At 39.1% G+C, this 16,087-nt stretch overlaps 1 protein-coding gene and 1 long non-coding RNA gene across 2 annotated transcripts; one reads left to right on the plus strand and one right to left on the minus strand.

Moving 5' to 3' along the window:
- Positions 1 to 1,585: 1,585 nt before the first annotated feature.
- Arpc3 (actin related protein 2/3 complex subunit 3) lies at positions 1,586 to 14,605 on the minus strand. Its single transcript, XM_015502497.2, has 7 exons — positions 14,448 to 14,605; positions 11,700 to 11,799; positions 7,473 to 7,549; positions 5,305 to 5,373; positions 4,017 to 4,143; positions 2,610 to 2,704; positions 1,586 to 1,891 (listed from the first exon to the last, which is right to left on the minus strand). Exons 1-7 carry the CDS (start codon positions 14,451 to 14,453, stop codon positions 1,829 to 1,831), a joined length of 537 nt encoding a protein of 178 aa, XP_015357983.1. The 5' UTR covers positions 14,454 to 14,605; the 3' UTR covers positions 1,586 to 1,828.
- On the plus strand, positions 14,040 to 15,169 carry LOC125611241. The gene is made up of 2 exons (XR_007341384.1): positions 14,040 to 14,146; positions 14,361 to 15,169. It is a non-coding gene; the product is annotated as an uncharacterized LOC125611241 (long non-coding RNA).
- The last annotated feature ends 918 nt before the right edge of the window (positions 15,170 to 16,087 follow it).

Raw genomic sequence — 16,087 nt, forward strand, 5'->3', positions numbered from 1 at the left:
ATGGATAAAGGATTTGAATAAAAATTTTTTCAGAGAAGATGCAAGTGACCAGTAGTCACATGAAAAAATTTTCATTATTAGTCATTAAATACAAATCAAAACCACAATGAAGGGGTTGAGGCTGTGGCTCAGCGGTAGAGTGCTTGCCTACCATGTGTGAGGCCCTGGGTTCAATCCCCAACACCACATAAAAATAAGTAAAATAAAGGCATTGAGTCCAACTAAAAAATAAAAATAAATAAATAAATAAATAAAAACCACAATGAGGGACTGGGGTTGTGGCTCAGTGGTAGAGCACTTGCCTAGCATGTGTGAGGCACTGGGTTCGATTCTCAGCACCACGTATAAATAAATGAATAAAATAAAGGTCTAACAATATCTAAAGACATATTAAAAAAAAAACAGAGTGAGATTTTATTTCACATCCACTGGGGTAGGAAGGAACAAGTGTCAGTGAGGATGTGGGAAACGCAAAATAGCACAGCTGCTATGGAAAAATGGTCTGGCAGTTCTTAAGAAAGTCAAACATAGTTATGACTCAGCAATTCCACTCCTAGGGTCATAATCAAAGAGAAATTAACATGTCCATATAAAAATTTGTACATGAATGTTTTGGCAGCAGTTATAAATAGCCAAAAAATGGATACAAAGCAACTGTTCACGCACTGATGGATAAACACAATGTGTTCTATCCTCACAATGGAATATTACTGAGCCATAGAAAGGAATGGAATCCTATTATATTCTCAACATGGGTAAACTTTGAAGACATTATGCTAAGTTAAGGCAGGCAGATACAAAAGGATAAATGTTTGATTCCCCTTACATGAGTGTTAACCTCAACAGGTAAATTCAGAGACCAAAAGTAAATTAGAGGTCATGAGAGGCCTAATGGTTATAGTTTCCATTTTATGCAATGAAAGTTTTGAAAATATCCTGTGCTAGTTGTACAACACTGTAGATGTAAGTAGTGACTCTATACATACTGTGTTATATACATCTCTCTCATACACACACACAGAAAGGAAAAAAAAATGAAGCAAAAAGAAGTATTGATACATGTTATAGCACAGGTTAACTTTGAAAACATGCTGTGAAAGAAACCAGACACAAAAGGTCATATATTGGGGCTGGGACTGGTGCTGAGTGGTAAAGCACTCACCTAGCATGTGCGAGGCACTGGGTTCAATCCTTAGCACCACATAAAAATAAATAAATAAAATAAAGGCATCGTGTCCAACTATAACTAAAAAAAAAAATTAAAAGGCCACATATTGTATGACTCCATTTATATGAAACATTCAGAATAAGCAAATCTAGAGACTAAGTAGATTAATTCTGGTGGAGGGTAGGAAGAGTGGTTGGGCAGAAATGAGGGAGGGTGATGGATAAAAAGTACAGGTACAACTTTTTGGGGTGATGAAATGATCTGGAGTTAGTGGCAATGGGTGCAAAACTTTAGGTATCTACTAAAAGCCTCTAAATTGTATACACTTTAAAAGGGTGAAGAGTATGGAACATGAATTTTATCTCAAAAATTTTTTAATTGAATGTCAAAGATAGGCAATAAAGTTTTTCTGACATGAAACGTTAGAAAGTTCTTTATTATTCATTCTTATTAAGCACCAGCTTAATACTGCATAAAATTTCAAGTTATCCTTCAACAACTCACCCCCAACCCCCAAATTCTTGATCAAGAGCTTTTCAAGTACAGTCATGCTCTTTTCTTGCTTCTGTATAAAACTTTAAGAGATAAAGGCAAAGGGTCGTATACATCTTGCTGTGAAATGCTGCCCAAGGTGCCGGAGACTGGCTGCCCAGGCGCCCTTCATTGTCCAGGTCCTGAAAGACTCTTGTTCATGAACTGTCTCTTCACAAAGCAAGTCCACCACTAACAAGGGAAGACAAGACAGAATGGACACATGACAGTGCAATTTCAAGGTAAGTCAGAATTCAAATTAATTAAATAATAAAATTTAATATTGGTCCAGTATCTCTTACATTATAAATTCCTTAAAGGCACATGTAAACTTTTCTGGTCACTCAAAATATGATGAAGTATATCAATTTGATATCATGGATTCTGCATCCAAGGATTCAACCAACCATGGATAGAAAATATTAGGGGAAAAAAACTATACCTATACTGAACACATTAGACTTTTTCCTTGTCACTTTCCCTAAGCAACAGAGTATATCGGCTACTTATATAACATTTATATTTTATTAGGGATTATAAATAACCCAGAGATGATTTAAAGCATACTGGAGGAGTGCATAGGTTATATGCAAATATCATGCTATTGTATACATAAGGGACCTGAACAGGCACAGATTGTGGTCCCTGAAGGTACTGAGAGGTGACTATATATCCAAGATATCAGACAAATCAAACCTGTTCTGTGGATTTACAATGCCCCAACGTAAGAACACACAACTAAAACTTCCTTATTAGATGCAATTCATTGTTGTGATCTAGTCAACTATTATGTACCAAGTACATACTTCGGCAACACAAAAATTACGTGTTCTTGAAATGGAAGACTTTAGTGTGTTCAGCAGAGGTAAAAGATGATTTACATTGAAACAGGCAAAAAATAGGGTCCTACCTTGCTGGGTTTATCATTCTGAGGGTCAAAAACTTTCTCACAAAGTCTCAGTCCAGTCTCTTGCCTTAGCTGCTGTAGGTAGGCTCGCATGACTTCTAAAAAAGAATTTAAAACTGGGCTGTAATTTTTGTGTGAGTGTGTGGTACTGGGGATTGAACCCACAGCCATGTACACGCTAGGCAAATGCTCTACCACTAAGCTTCAGTCCCAGCCCTCAGAATTTAAAAAAGTATTTGAAAATATGCCCAAATGTACTGGCCACTGGTCTAGATATCAACTCTGGCAATATGTTCTTTTCCTTCCCCCTTTTCTCCTTTCTCCCTCCCCCCTTCCCTCCTTCCTTTCTTTCTGTTACCAGGGACTGAACCCAGGGATGGTTTACCACTGAGCCACATCCCCAGCCCTTTTTTATATCTTATTTAGAGACAGGGTCTCACTAAATTGCTTAGGGCCTCGCCAAGTTACTGAGGCTGGCTTTGAACTCACAATCCTCCTGCCTCAGACTCCCAAGCTGCTGGGACTACAGGTGTGCGCCACTGCGCCCAGCAGCAATATATTTCTATATATTCAATATGAGATAAGAAAAATAAATGACAGTTCAAATGGCTTTGTGCTATATTAATTTTGGCTCAAAAGATTCTCTGTATGTCATATTTGTTAGCAAGAATTTTTTGTGAAAGTTACTTATAAGATAATGTACTTTGCTGAGTGCAGTGGCACATGCCTATAACCCCACTACTTAGGAAGCTGAGGCAGAAGGATTGCAAGTCTGAGGACAGCCTAGGCAACTTAGCAAGACCCTGTGTCAAAATAAAAAAGAGAAAAGGCTGGGGGTGTAGCTCAGTGATAAAGCACTGCTGGGTTCACTTTTAGTACTGTAAAAAATTAAATGAAGAAATAAATAAAAGATGGGCTAGGAGTCAGGCTTGGTGGCACACGCCTGTAATCCCAGTGGCTTGGGAGGTTGAGGCAAGAGGATCTCGAGTTCAAAGCCAGCCTTAGTAAAAGTGAGGTTGTTAAGTAACTCAGTGAGACCCTGTCTCTAAATAAAACACAAAATAGGGCCAGGGATGTGGCTCAGTGGTTGAGTGCCCCCTGAGTTCAATTGCCAGTATCTTTTTTTTTTTTAAATATTTATTTTTTTAGTTTTAGGTGGACACAATATCTTTATTTTATTTTATGGGTGTTGAGGATCGAACCCAGTGCCTCACACATACCAGGTAGGCANTGGGTTCGATCCTCAGTACCACATAAAAATAAATAAATAAAATAAAGGTAGTGTGTCCATCTGCAACTAAAATAAAAGATAATGTAAGTCCCAATGAGTCCACTCTTAATCTGTATACTGATAAAGGCAAGAGAAGGAGGAAGGTAGAATGTCAGATAGGACAGAGATCCTGTTCTTACCGTCTTCCTGTTTGTTCCCAGGTTTGGCATAAATTGCATTAAGTGGAAAACCAGGCTCTCCAGGAATGGGAAAATTAGTGATTCCCAGGGTATACATTTCTTTCTCACCTTGGCTTTTGGAATTGCACTAAAAACAATAACAAAATCACACACACATTTAAGAAGGAATAGGATAATAATGTCCAAACTATAATTTTTTTAGTTTAAGCAGCTAAGGGAGGGGCATAATGTTTTTTGTGTCTTTTGTAGTCTGGTAAATCCTGTGGGCCCCTTCTCAGAGAAATGTTTCAAATGAACAAAACAAAGTAACATAATTAACATAAGAGAAACCAATTATTATTATTATTATTATTATTAATTTGGTACCAAAGATGGAACCCAGAGGCATTTAACCACTGAATCACATCTCCAGCCCTTTTTATTTTTTATTTTGAGACAGGATCTAAGTTGCTTAGTGCCTCACTAAACTGCTGAGGCTGGCCTTGAACTTGTAATCCTCCTGCCTCAGCCTCCCCAGCTGCTAGGATTACAGGCTTGTGCCACTATGCCCAGCTTCAAGAGAAAACAATTATAATGAAACACAATAAAATATCTAAAATCACTTTTTTTTTTTTAATTTTTGGTACCAGAGACTGAACTCAGGGGTACTCGACCACTAAGCCACATCCCCATTCCTATTTAGTGTTTCATTTAGAGACAGGTTCTCACTGGGTTGCTTAGCGCCTCGCCATTGCTGAGGCTGGCTTTGAACTCGCAATTCTCCTGTCTCAGCCTCCCCAGCCGCTAGGATTATAGATGTGCGCCACTGTGCCTGGCTAAAATCACACATTTTTAAAAAGTGCACAAAACAGTAAGATCTAATAGCTAAGATGAGTGAGATAAACTTTGAAATATCTTCAACACCAATATAATATGAAAATATCATGAATTCTATAGAAGAAAAAGTAATAGGCATTGCTAATACTACTGTGGATAGCCTATGTTAATAACTAAAATAAATGCTAAATTTTAGTTATAGGAAAGAAAAATGAAATTTTTGCCACTTAACCTCACAGACCTTTGTATTCTATCCTTGGACTCCAGGGTCAAGAACTCCTGAGCCAAGCGAAATTCTTTGTCAAGATTTTTGTCTTCCACGTGCAAAGCCTTTTGAAATCACCACTATCTTTTTTTTTTGGGGGGGGGTATGTTAGTCAACCACATTATGAATTCAAAGAACTACATTCAGATTTTCCTCTTAAGTAAATGCTCTAAGTCAGAGGAAATATGATTATCCAAGTTTAATTACCTTTTGGAGTTTCTTTAGACACTCAGAAATGTAGAGGGTGATATATATCAAGGTCCTATCAGCTTCATTCTATGGGGGGAAAACAAAATCTTCATTAAAACAACAAAAAAAACATAACAACCACGTATATACAGCCTTTGCCTTTTGATTATCTACTGAAAATCCTGACAATATAGTTACCATGGCATCAAAAAGTGTCATTTTCCAAATACATGCATGGTCTTTCAAGCTCCCTTGGGCAGGAGCCACTGGCTTCCATCCTGAGCTGTGGGGCTACCCTTGTTTTTCTCAGCTGCTACGGCTGACGGCCTAGGTTCCTGAGGAGCTGTGCCAACAGCCCCTCACTCTGCGTAGGAAGGAGGATTAACAAAGCTGCCTAGAAAACCTGAGGCACACCATATGGTTGGCTAATTGTTTAAAAGCCTTTCACTTGAGGATTTCTGCCGAGGACAGAAACACTCATTACTCAAAAGAAGGAAGCAATTATTTCACATCTGACATGTTCTTGAAGAACTCCAGAAGCCTAACATCTTGACCTAACCGAGAAGAAAATGTGAAGACAACAGCTATTGATCAAATGTGGCATGTACTGTAGGCCCAACTTCACAAAGATTTATTAAAACAACAACAAGACTAAAGCTATATATTTCCCTTTTTTTAAGACCATATATTTGATGATGAAATATGCGAAATGTGGCAGAATTACAATATTTATTCATACCTCGTAAAAATACAATACTTAGTCGTACATTAGATATAGAAAATACATCGTCAATATCACAGCATGTTCAGACAATTTGTATGTAGATCAAGAGCCCATAAAAGATTCCATATCCTGTTTGATTCCAAAAGTAAAAGTTTGGCAAGAGGTTAAAGTTACATATTTTAGGACACTACCAGGAAAATTCTTCACCATTTTTTGTAACTTGCTCAGGAACTGCCCCCACCTCTGACTCTCGCCCCTGTATTGGGGATTAAACCCAGGGCCCCCTACCACTGAGCTACATCCTAGCCTTTTCTATTTCATTTTTGAGACAGGGTCTCTCTAAGTTGCCCAGGCTGGCCTCAAATCTGTAATCCTCCTGCCTCAGCCACCTGAGTGTCTGGGATTACCATGTACCATCAAGCCCAGCTATAAAATTTTTTAAAATTTCCCCTCTTCTTTTCTTCTACTCCTCTCTACCTTTTTCTTGACCATCCTCTTCATGGGAACTGAGAGCAGAAAAGGAGAGAAGAGGGGTCAGGAAAGTAGGCAAGGGTTATTCAAGTTTCTTTACTTCTCAATATCAAGTCTATGACACAAAAACCCAAGTTAAGCGTCCTTTATCAAAAATGTTTGGGCCCAGAAAAGTGTTTCATATTCTGGAGTGTTTGGAATTTTGTAATATTTGCAGACTTTACCAGTTGAGCATTCCTAATCTAAAAACCCCAAATCTGAAATGCTCAACCTGTATATAAAAAAATAATAGGCTGTAATAACTTGTAATCTCAAGTGACTCAGGAGGCCAGAAACTTAGTGAGGCCCTAAGCAACTTAATAAGACCCTGTCTCAAAATTTAAAAAAAAAATTAAAAACAGAGCTGGGGATGCAGCTCAATGGCAAAGCATCCTGCTGTGTTCAATCCCCAGTACCAAAAAAAAAAACAAAAAAAAAACAACATTTAAGCATTTAAGGCCTTTTGATTGTGGATGGGTCCTACACAAATATAGGGCTGGCACATAACAGATCCTTAATTAATGATGAATAAAAAAGATAAGTCCAGACCAGGGGTTGGCAAGTCTTTTCTGAAAAGGTCAGATAGTAAACATTTTTTGCATTTTGGCCTATGCAGATTTTGTCATAACTACTCAACTGCTATTGTAGTAGGAAAATAACCACAGACTATATACATACAAATGTACATTGCTGTGTCCAATTAAATTTTATTTACCAAAAGAAGTTGTGTGTCACATTTGGCCCTAAGGTTATGGTTTGCCAACACCTGATACACACTTTGGGGAAAAAAAATGAAACTAATATTTATACATAGTCTACCATTAGGCACCATTCTGTAATTTTAAAATCACAATCTCATTTTATTTTATTTATTCCTCACAGCAATCCTAACTGCAAGGTAGATAATATCCCCATCAAAAAAGTAGGTTAAACTACAAGCACTGTAATTTACCTTAATTTCATAGTTCTTGAAGAAGACATTGGCCTTGAAGTAATAGATGGCTTCATCCACAATATCTGTGTCTTTTGCTAATCAGGAAGGGAGGAAGGCAGAGAATATCAGCAGCCAAGTGCAAACCATAACACCTATAAAAAGCTATAAAGAAACCCCCACCAAACTTAAGTCCCAAATGTCCTGAAGTTGAACAAAATAAAATGAGGTTACTGAAATTGTCTTAAAAAACTTGTTCTAGAAAAACAAGTACATAACTTTTTTGGGGGTCATTTTTGTAAAACTTATATACACTCATTAGAAAAAGAATTCAATTAAGGGGCTGGGACTGTGGCTCAGCGGTAGACCACTTGCCTAACAAATGTGGGGCCCTGGGTTCAATCCTCAGTACCACATATAAATAATGATGTCCAATTACAATTAAACAAGTATTTAAAAAATAATTCAATTAATACAAAAATATATTTTTAATTATCACCCCAAATCCCCCCTACATAGAAACAACTACTATTAACATTTAGTGAACATCATTCAAAGCCTCTCTCAATGCATTTATAAAAAAGACTGAGATATAGGTTAACTTTAACAAAGTGTTTTTTTTTTTTAAATAAAGGGTATTCAATATAATTTTTACATAGTGTAGTTTCAGAGGAAAACACACTCGATTATTTCAAATTTGTTGGGATTCAGACATATATCTTTCTTTTTATAAAAACTATGACTTGGGGCTGGGGATGTGGCTCAAGCGCTAGCGCGCTTGCCTGGCATGCGTGCAGCCCAGGTTCAATCCTCAGCACCACATATAAACAAAGATGTTGTGTCCGCCGAAAACTAAAAAATAAATATTAAAAAAAAAATTCTCTCTCTCTCTCTCTTAAATAAGATAAAATAAAAAAATAAAAATAAAAATAAAAACTATGACTTAGCTGGGCATGGTAGTGCATGCCTGTAATCCCAGCTACTCAGGAAGCTAAGGCAGAAGGATCACAATTGTGTTCAAGGCCCACCCTCAGCAATTTAGGGATACCCAGTTCCAAATTAAGAAATAAAATTTAAAAAGGTGTGGGAATGTAGCTCAGTGGTAAAGCCCCTGGGTTTAGTTCCCAGGACGGCAAAAGAAAAAAAAAAAAAAAAAACCAAAATGATGACTTAAATGTACTTGGGGGCTAGGAGTTTTCAGTGGTAGAGCTCTTGCCTGGCATGCACAAGGCCCTGGGTTCAATCACTAGCCCTGGGGCGGAGAAAAAGCTGTTGGACAAGGCTACAGATTGAAAAAAGAAAGAAATACTGCTGTGACAGAGACAGACGTCATTACACAATTTCTCTGGCAGTTTTTGGTGGTTCTCCTTTTTTTTTTTTTTAATTTTAAAAAGGTCAAAATACCAGGGTCTTGATATCCAGCAGCTGGTTTCAGTAATGCCAAGACACTTATTTATACTTCTTGTCCATGATTGTTATCCCTCATAAACAGAAATGCAAAGTAACCTCAAAGCTTTAATTCTCTATAATTCAGCTGTCTTTATCCCCGTTTATTCCTCTGTTGAAAACTTTCAATGGAATTCTAACTCTAGACTTATATTCCCTGCAATCTATCAGCTAGTTCTTCTAAACACAATGATAGGAGGTGGTGGAAGTGAAAATGATTCAGAATCTAGAAGAGTGCTTGGCATATAAAAGGCACTCCAAAGCTATCTGCTGAATATAAAGGAATCTGTGTGTATGTGGGATGCTAGGGATTGAATCCAGGGCCTTGCATATGCTAAATACATGCTCTAACACTGGGATAGGACCCCAGCCTCACAATTAATTAATGCTAAATTACTTAGCTCACAACACAGGCTTTCACTCTAATTTAGTATTAATCTAGTCCTTTTAGGAAGAGAAACAAGGTCACCCCTCAATTTATCTGGTTTCTTAGGGTCTCAATCTCCCTTGAGGGCCCAAGAATTGCAAAGGTGGTAGATTTATTCCATCCTTGTTCTATTGTACCTTCTGATATACTATATGGTATTTGTAACCATGTAGAAAGTGTTCTTCTCAAGACATCTGGGCCAACATTGATTCTTATGCTTTCTTTGGAGTGTAAATTTTTTTTAATATTATTAGTCTTCTTCTTGTGTATTTTTCCATCTGTTCTTTTTTTTCTCAGACTCAAACAAAAACCATGGTGACTCACCAAATTTATTAAGTTTACTTAGCTTTCAACTGGTGTTGAAAACAGAATTAAATTAAGAGGCGGTCAAGTCAAATAGTCTGGCAGAGGAATGGAGATGGGATCAGTACAAAACTTGTAGTTATAACTATGGTCTTAGAAACCATGAGTGGAACTCAATCCAGACCCTTGCTGGGTGTAGGGAAACCATGTCTAACATAATTCAAATTATATTGTTGGCAGAACATCTCAGAATGTGTCAGAAGAATCTGTGTCTGAAAACAGAATAAGGCTTTTTTTTTTTAATTTTTTTTTTTTTTAGTTGTAGATGAGCACAATACCTTTATTTATTTATTTGTGGGTGCTAAGGATTGAATCCAATACCTCACATGTGCTAGTCAGGTGCTCCACCACTGAGCTATAACCCCAGCCCTAGAATGAGGCTTTCTGAACAGCAGAAATGTTTCAAAAAGCAGAGTGACGTGGGATGGGGAATGTAGTTCAGTGGGTGAGTTTATGCTTAGCATGCACAAAGCACTGGGTTCAATTCCCAGTACCCAAAAACAACTTAAAAAACCAAACAGCTACCAAAGAAAGAAAATTTTTTTTAAAAAAAAGAGGGCTTGTGGCTCAGTGGAAAAGCATTTGCCTTGCAAGTGTGAGGTACTGGGTTCCATCCTAGTACCACATAAAAACAAATAGAGACACTAAGTCCATACACAACTAAAAATAATATTAAAACAAACAAACAAAAAAGAGTAGATACAATGGGCTGTGGCTCAGTGGTAAAGCGCTCGCCTGGCACGCATGAGGCACTGGGATCAATCTTCAGCACCACATAAAAATAAAGATATTGTGTCCAAAAAAAATAAAAAAGATATTGTGTCCGCATACAACTGAAAAAATACACTTAAAAAAAAAAAAAAAAGAATAGGGGCTGGGGCTGTGGCTCAGTGGTAGAGCACTTACCTAGAATGTGTGGGGCGCTAGGTGCAGTCCTCAGCACCACATAAAAATAAATAAATAAAGATATTGTGTCCAACTACAACTAAAATAAATAACTAAATAAAAAAGAGTAGACACAGTAATGTTATGGAGCATATTTAAGATTTTAGAGTAAAGGGCTGGGGATGTGGCTCAAGTGGTAGCGCACTCGCCTGGCATGCGTGCGGCCCAGGTTCAATCCTCAGCACCACATACAAACAAAGATGTTATGTCTGCCGAAAACTAAAAAATAAACATTAAAAAAAAAAGATTTTCGAGTAGCAAGCAGATCAGGGGAGGGAGGAGAAGAAGGAAAGGGAATGTATTGGAAAATGTGATTAATCACTTATGTGCATGTACAAATATGGCATAATGAATTCCACTACTATGTATAATTACAATGCACCAATTGAAAAAAAGTAAAAAAAGATATAAGAATGAGGTAGTGTTAAAAATGAAGATCCTGAAGAATGAACAAAGGAAAAATATTTAGATGGGGAAGAGGTTAAAATACTTTTTGTTGTTTGTTTTTCCCACTGTGATGACAGAGAAAGGATGGGGACATGGCGTTCAACACAGATAGCAGCATTAGATTAGTTTAAAAGGCTGATAGTGAGCCAGGTGCAGTGGCACATGGCTGTAATCCCAGAGGCTCGAAAGGCTGAGGCAGGAGGATAGTGAGTTCAAAGCCAGCCTCAGCAATAGTGAGGCACTAAGCAATTCAGAGAGACCCTGTCTCTAAATAAAATACAAAATAGGGTTGGGGATGTGGCTCAGTGGTTGAGTGTTCTTGAATTCAATCCCCAGTTACCCCCACCTCCTTACCCAAATAAAAAGACTGACAGTGATTGCAGGAACAGTTCCCAAAATTAAGCACATTTTCTCTCAACAAAATATTCCAGAGAAATTAGAATAACATAGTTTCCTATTAAATGCAACATACAACCTCAGTCTTGAAAAATATAACACCCACCAAGCAAACAGAAGGAAGAGAACAATCTGAGGTAGGACTAGGTTCTGAATTTCCCAGATTTAATGTCAGAAGTATAGGCATTTCATAGCAAAATTTGAAAATAATGGTTTAGACTTACTCTCTCTAGGGGCAGGTCCTTTGAACTGACTTCTGATAGGCAACAGGGCCATGTTTCCAATGAGTTTGGTGTCGGGGTCCATGAGGGAAGAGTGGTAAGCCTGTAGTGGCAAGCCAGGTAAGAAAACAGAAACAGAAAGATAGCAAAGTCACTGGGATGACAAACACATTCTTCCAAAGGAAAAGAAGAAGGGATGGCAGCAGCAATGTGCTGGAGCTGGCTCTTACTGACTGAAAACCAATTGTTAAATTCTGAGGAATTATGCAAGTAGTTATTAAACACAGTCAAAAATTAAATTTGTAAATTTATAATTAATTATATTTTAAAAACAAAAACAATAAGTATTCAACCACTTCCCAATTTTAAAAAATTACGTTTTACTATTGTCTATGTTCTTTTTTCTATCTTTGTAGTAGAAATACTGTATGATAGGATGCTACTGAGTATGTCTTCCAATTTTGTATTCAGTGACATCACAGTGATAACTGCTGGAAATATTTTCATTAGAGAAAGAGGCAAATAGAATATATCAGGGTACCCACCCTCCAGTTAAACCAGGACCCAGTACTACCTTTTCAGTTTTGCTACTTCGTGGCTTTATGACTTCAATAAAAACATCACTTTTCTTCCCTTAGCCTGTTTCCAAATTTGTAAAATGTGTATGATGAGTGATATGCACCACCTTTAGTGGGGAGGTGTGAGTTAAAGGAGAGGGAAAAAGAGTACCTGTGAGAGCAATTTGAATGCTGACTCCTACTTCTGCTTGTTAAAGATGTCTGGCTTTTTAAAAGACAACATACCCATTCATAGATTCATTAATTCACCAAATGATTACTAAGCATCTTCTATGTGCAAGGGACAGTGATACAGTTGATATAAGACCAGTGTGGTACTCGTTCTTAAAGAACTTTCAGGCTAATGGAGAAAGCAGATACAAAATAAATAACACAGAGAAATCCAGGATGCTTTATGCATAACTGGAATGAGCCCAGAGCTTTACAGTTCTGGCTTAAAATCTTGCTTTACCACTAGTGTGAAAGTTATTTAATTTCTGTGGACCTCAGTCTCCTCTTCTGCAAAATAAACAATAATGGTATCTACTTCATAAGGTCACTTTGATATTTATTATTTAAAAATTTTTATTGGTGTATTATAATTACACATAATAGAAGGGAGTCATTATGACATATTCATACAGGCACATAACATAATTTAGTCTATTTCATTCCCCAGTATTTCCTCTTTCCCCTTCTCTCCTCCCTTCCCCTTAACTTTGAGTCTGGCTTATTTTGCTTAATATAATGCTTTCAAGTTCCATCCATTTTCCTGCAAATTATATAACTTTTGTTCTTCTTTTTAAAAAATATTTATTTTTAGTTGTAGTTGGTCACAATACCTTTATTTTATTCATTTATTTTTATGTGGTGCTGAGGATGGAATCCAGCACCTTGCATGTGCTAGGCAAGTGCTCTACCACTGAGCCACAACCCCAGCCCCAACTTTGTTCTTCTTTATGACTAAATAAAACTCCATCGTGTTCAATTAAGAATTAAACAGAAACCCAATTACTATATATAACCACTGAGTAATAATAATAATAATAATAATAATAATAATGGAGCAAAAAGAATACTTTATGAAGTGTGTAGCTCTGGTCCGGGAGTCAAATGATAATTATGGAATTTGTGAAATACATAGCTGTAAGTATGGCCTGCTCCTTTTCATCACAGGTATGCTTTACATAAAGCAAGCCCTCCCGGATTCCACCTCTTGGGTCCCCTTCTTCCTCCGGGAGAAGTCTTTTCTGCTGTCCTTTAATAAACTTCTAATTTCTACTCAAAAAAAAAAAAAAAAAGCAAGCCCTCCCGTCCCATTCACCAGTAACTGTCTTGTTATCCACCTATTTCTTCCATTGCATCTGTCACTATCTGAAACTCCGCTATTTGTCTACATTTTTTTTATTGTCTGTCTCCCTATCAGACTATCAACTCCTTAAAAGTGGAGATTTGTTGACCTCACTCACTGCTGTAGAAGTGTTCAGCCTACAGCATATGCTCAGCAGATGCATTTGTTGTAATGCATGTCACTGAATCACCTTTTTCCTAATCTGCAAAACTGAAACCACAATGGCGACAAATCCCTCAGACCCTCAGGACAACGGGGCCATCATCAATTTTCACTCCTATCCTCATGCACACGAAAAAAGAAACACCTGGAAACCAAAGCCGACCCCGAGGCGAAGGATTTCTCAACCCAGCTGGATCGGAGTTGGCCGCCACGCGGGGGCGATAGGGTAGTCCGGGAAGTGGGGTCTGACAGATGACAAGCAGCAGGCGGGACCCGCCCCCTAAGGCGGAGGAGGAACTGGCGCTGGCAGAAAAAAGAAGCTGGACTCTGGGCTTGAAAAATGAAAAATAAAAAGCGTAGTCTTTTTATTCGCGGCCGCAGTGAGTCTTCCGGACCCAGCTGGCCTCAGGGGGAGCAGAGGGGCGAGGGAAGGGGCAGGGACTGGAGAGAAGGGGCCGGGAAGGGTGCAGGCGGCCTCCTCCCTCGCCCGGCCGCCAGGCCACACTGCCGCGCCCCGCGCCCCCCCACGCCAACACCCCCGGCCGCCCCAACACTAAAGAGACTGGTCCCATTCCTCGCCTCTCCCCTTCTCAGGCTCCCGCTTTTCTCGGCACGCGCACGACTTCCCGTCGCTTTCCCCAACACCCACTGTGTCCCCACAACTCGGGATCGAACCCTTACCGGCATCTTGGCGGCGCCGGGGTTTGGACTCAGAGGAGCAAGATCTAGTTAAAGCGCGGCGCTTCCGGTCTGGGGACCAGGGCGGAGTAGGCGGAAGTGAGCCGGAAGGGGAGGGCAAGAGGAGGACGTGACGTTTCCGGCCTTGCCCTCCCGCCGCCGACTGCTGCGGCTGCACGGATCAGAAGGTGCGTCAGGGGGCGTCCGAGCTCTGGGCAGGGGCTCTGAGTACCGCGCATGTGTAAAGCGCGTGCCGACCAGGGAGGTGTTTGAGGCTTACGGTATCCCTGGGACTAATCACCTTTGTTTTTCCTTAAAGCTCACCTTTTCAGTGAAGAATTAATTCCCTAATCACACTTTCAAATTCAACCCCACTCCAACCCCCTGCTTTAAGTGAGAAAACCTTTTCCCCTCAGTTTTATGATTCTGCGTTACCTTTTGATGTCGTCTGTTGCCCCACCCTTGTAAATGTTAAAAAGGCAGGGCTCTTGTCTGCTTTGTTCACTGGTATCCCCCGCGCCGGTGACAGTCACTGTACATTGTAAGCATCGGTGAATATTTGTTGAGTGAATGAACTCCACCGACTGCCTTCAAAAAAGGGAAGTTGGGGAGGGAAAGAGGAAGAGCTTGGCGACTGAAATGAAGCAAGCTAAATTATATCAGAACAAATCCCCACTATTATGTGTTAAGTGTAATGCACTAATAAAAACTTTCTTTTCTTCTTCTTTTTCTTTCTTTTTTTTGGTACCAAGGATTGAACCCAGGGGCGCTTAACCCCTGAGCCACATCCCCATCCCGTTTTTATATTTTATTTAGAGACAGAGTCTCCATAAGTTGCTTAGGGCCTCGCTAGGTTGCTGAGGCTGGCTTTGAACTCAGGATCCTCTTGCTTCAGCCTCCCAAGCCACTGGGAATACAGGTGTGCACCATCGCGCCTGGCTTAATAAAAACATTTTTAAAATGGGGAAATTGAAGAGCATAGCGAAGAAGGGATTTGTGTATAGTTTCTGCCATTCTTTGTGTGATGGTTGAGAAGTGGACACTGGTTTTAAAGTCCCAGTTCCAACATGTACTAGCTAATTCTGGGCAAGTTAATTCACCTCTCTGTGCCTTTGTTCTTCACTTGAAAATGGAGACAGTATTTCTCATTGTTTTGTGAGAATGAAATAACCTGAAAAATGCTTAGAATTTACATGCCTGGAGCATAGTGAAAACTCATTACTAGAAAGCACTTGTGAAAAGCAAAATTCATTGCTGTCTGGGAACCATTTTTTCTACCAGCCCCTAAGATTGAAATATTCTGTCTCTTATTCCCACATCTGATTTCTCATTTGGGTCTCTAGCCAAATAGTATTTTTAGAAGTGTCCTATTAATCACTCATTTGTTACTTTCTCCACTCTCCCATCCCTTAGCAGTTTTCCTTTTTTCAGGTATAGTCTTGCTTGCCAGCACGGCAGACCCATTCAAGTTAGGCCTTGTCTGCCCTCAGCATTGCCATTTTATTCAGTGTCAGGCACCCACAGAACCTCATTAAATTTGTGCAGAGTCATATTATGCTCCCCTGAGACAGTAAAATCCCTGAGGCCTGGAAAATCAGATTCTTTCAACCCCAATATTCAGAGAGGAACACAACAGAATTTAG

This window comes from Marmota marmota, unplaced genomic scaffold (assembly GCF_001458135.2).
Source record: "Marmota marmota marmota unplaced genomic scaffold, marMar, whole genome shotgun sequence".
Classification (NCBI taxonomy): domain Eukaryota; kingdom Metazoa; phylum Chordata; class Mammalia; order Rodentia; family Sciuridae; genus Marmota; species Marmota marmota.

What these genes read in the sequence shown, in the direction of transcription:
- Arpc3 (XM_015502497.2), bottom strand. An exon ending in AGGACCTGCCCCTAGAGAGA is followed by an intron (nt 7,550 to 11,699) that starts GTAAGTCTAAAC and finishes CTTCCTGATTAG; the next exon opens with CAAAAGACACAGATATTGTG. An exon ending in TGGGAACAAACAGGAAGACG is followed by an intron (nt 2,705 to 4,016) that starts GTAAGAACAGGA and finishes ATTCTTTTTTAG; the next exon opens with AAGTCATGCGAGCCTACCTA.